Genomic DNA, 1,023 nt, shown 5'->3' with positions numbered 1-1,023 from the left:
GAAAGAGGGGAGAAATGGGAAAAATGCCATTCGCAGGATAACGAAGTCAACATCAAAATTTTGTTCGTGGCCGTTGTCGCCCGTTGACCGGATCGCAGGACCGTTACATTGCCTCCCTCCCCCCTCCCTTCCTCCCCTCCTGCTTGTCCCCCTTTTCCCCACCCTACCCCCACTTGAACCCTGAGTGGACGGCGACGCTGCCTAGGCTGTAATTGACAAAGGACACGCTCCCAAAGCCTGCCTCTTCCACCTCCCGAAGCAATACCTCCTGCCGGGGGAATTGCCGGATGGACTCGACCAGGTATCGGTAGGCCTCCGCATCGCCCGTCACGGCCTGGCCCATCCGAGGAATGATCTGGAAGGAGTACAGGTCGTAGGCGTCCTTCACGAGGGGGAGGGAGACGTGCGAGAATTCTAGGCACATAAACCGGCCCCCGCGCTTTAAGACCCGGCGCGCCTCCGCCAATGCCTGGGCCCGACGCGTCACGTTTCGGAGCCCAAAAGCGATCGTGTACAAATCAAAGGTGTCGTCGGGAAACGGCAAAGCTTCGGCATTCCCCTCCACCCACTCCATGCAGGCCCGCACAGGCGCCTGGGTGGGAAAGACCTCTTCCTCCGCCCGGGCCCTCCCCACCTTCAACATTTCCGCGTTGATGTCAAAGACAGTGATGGCAGGGAGCCTGGCACCGGCGTCGACGCCCAAGGCTGTCTTCATGAGTCGGAAGGCAATGTCGCCCGTGCCGCCTGCCACGTCCAGGAGGCGGATGTCTTTCCCCCCGCCCTGGGCCCGGAGCACGGCGGGCAATCCGGCGCTGCTCACAAAGTCGTCCTTCCACAGACGGTGGAGGCCCCCGGACATGAGGTCGTTCATCACATCATACTTCCCCGCCACACTGTCGAAGACGGTCTTGACCAGTTTCTCCTTGTCCCCCACAGGGACTTTTTGGAACCCGAAATGGGTGGTGTCTTGTTGGATGGAGCTGGTCGAGGAGGAGACTTCACTGGCTGTCGACGAAGGTGGCG

General features: G+C 60.9%; 1 protein-coding gene across 1 annotated transcript; it reads right to left on the bottom strand.

The window, feature by feature from the left end:
• Positions 1–281: 281 nt before the first annotated feature.
• On the bottom strand, positions 282–994 carry COQ5 (ubiquinone biosynthesis methyltransferase; the record flags this gene model as incomplete). Its single annotated transcript, XM_005854982.1, has 1 exon — positions 282–994. A coding segment is annotated over one exon (713 nt), but the record flags the coding sequence as incomplete, so codon positions are not given.
• Between the last annotated feature and the right edge of the window lie 29 nt (positions 995–1,023).

The sequence above is a fragment of the Nannochloropsis gaditana genome (genome assembly GCF_000240725.1).
Source record: "Nannochloropsis gaditana CCMP526 unplaced genomic scaffold scaffold329, whole genome shotgun sequence".
Taxonomy (NCBI): Eukaryota; class Eustigmatophyceae; order Eustigmatales; family Monodopsidaceae; genus Microchloropsis; species Microchloropsis gaditana.
This window is presented reverse-complemented; position numbering and strand designations above follow the sequence as displayed.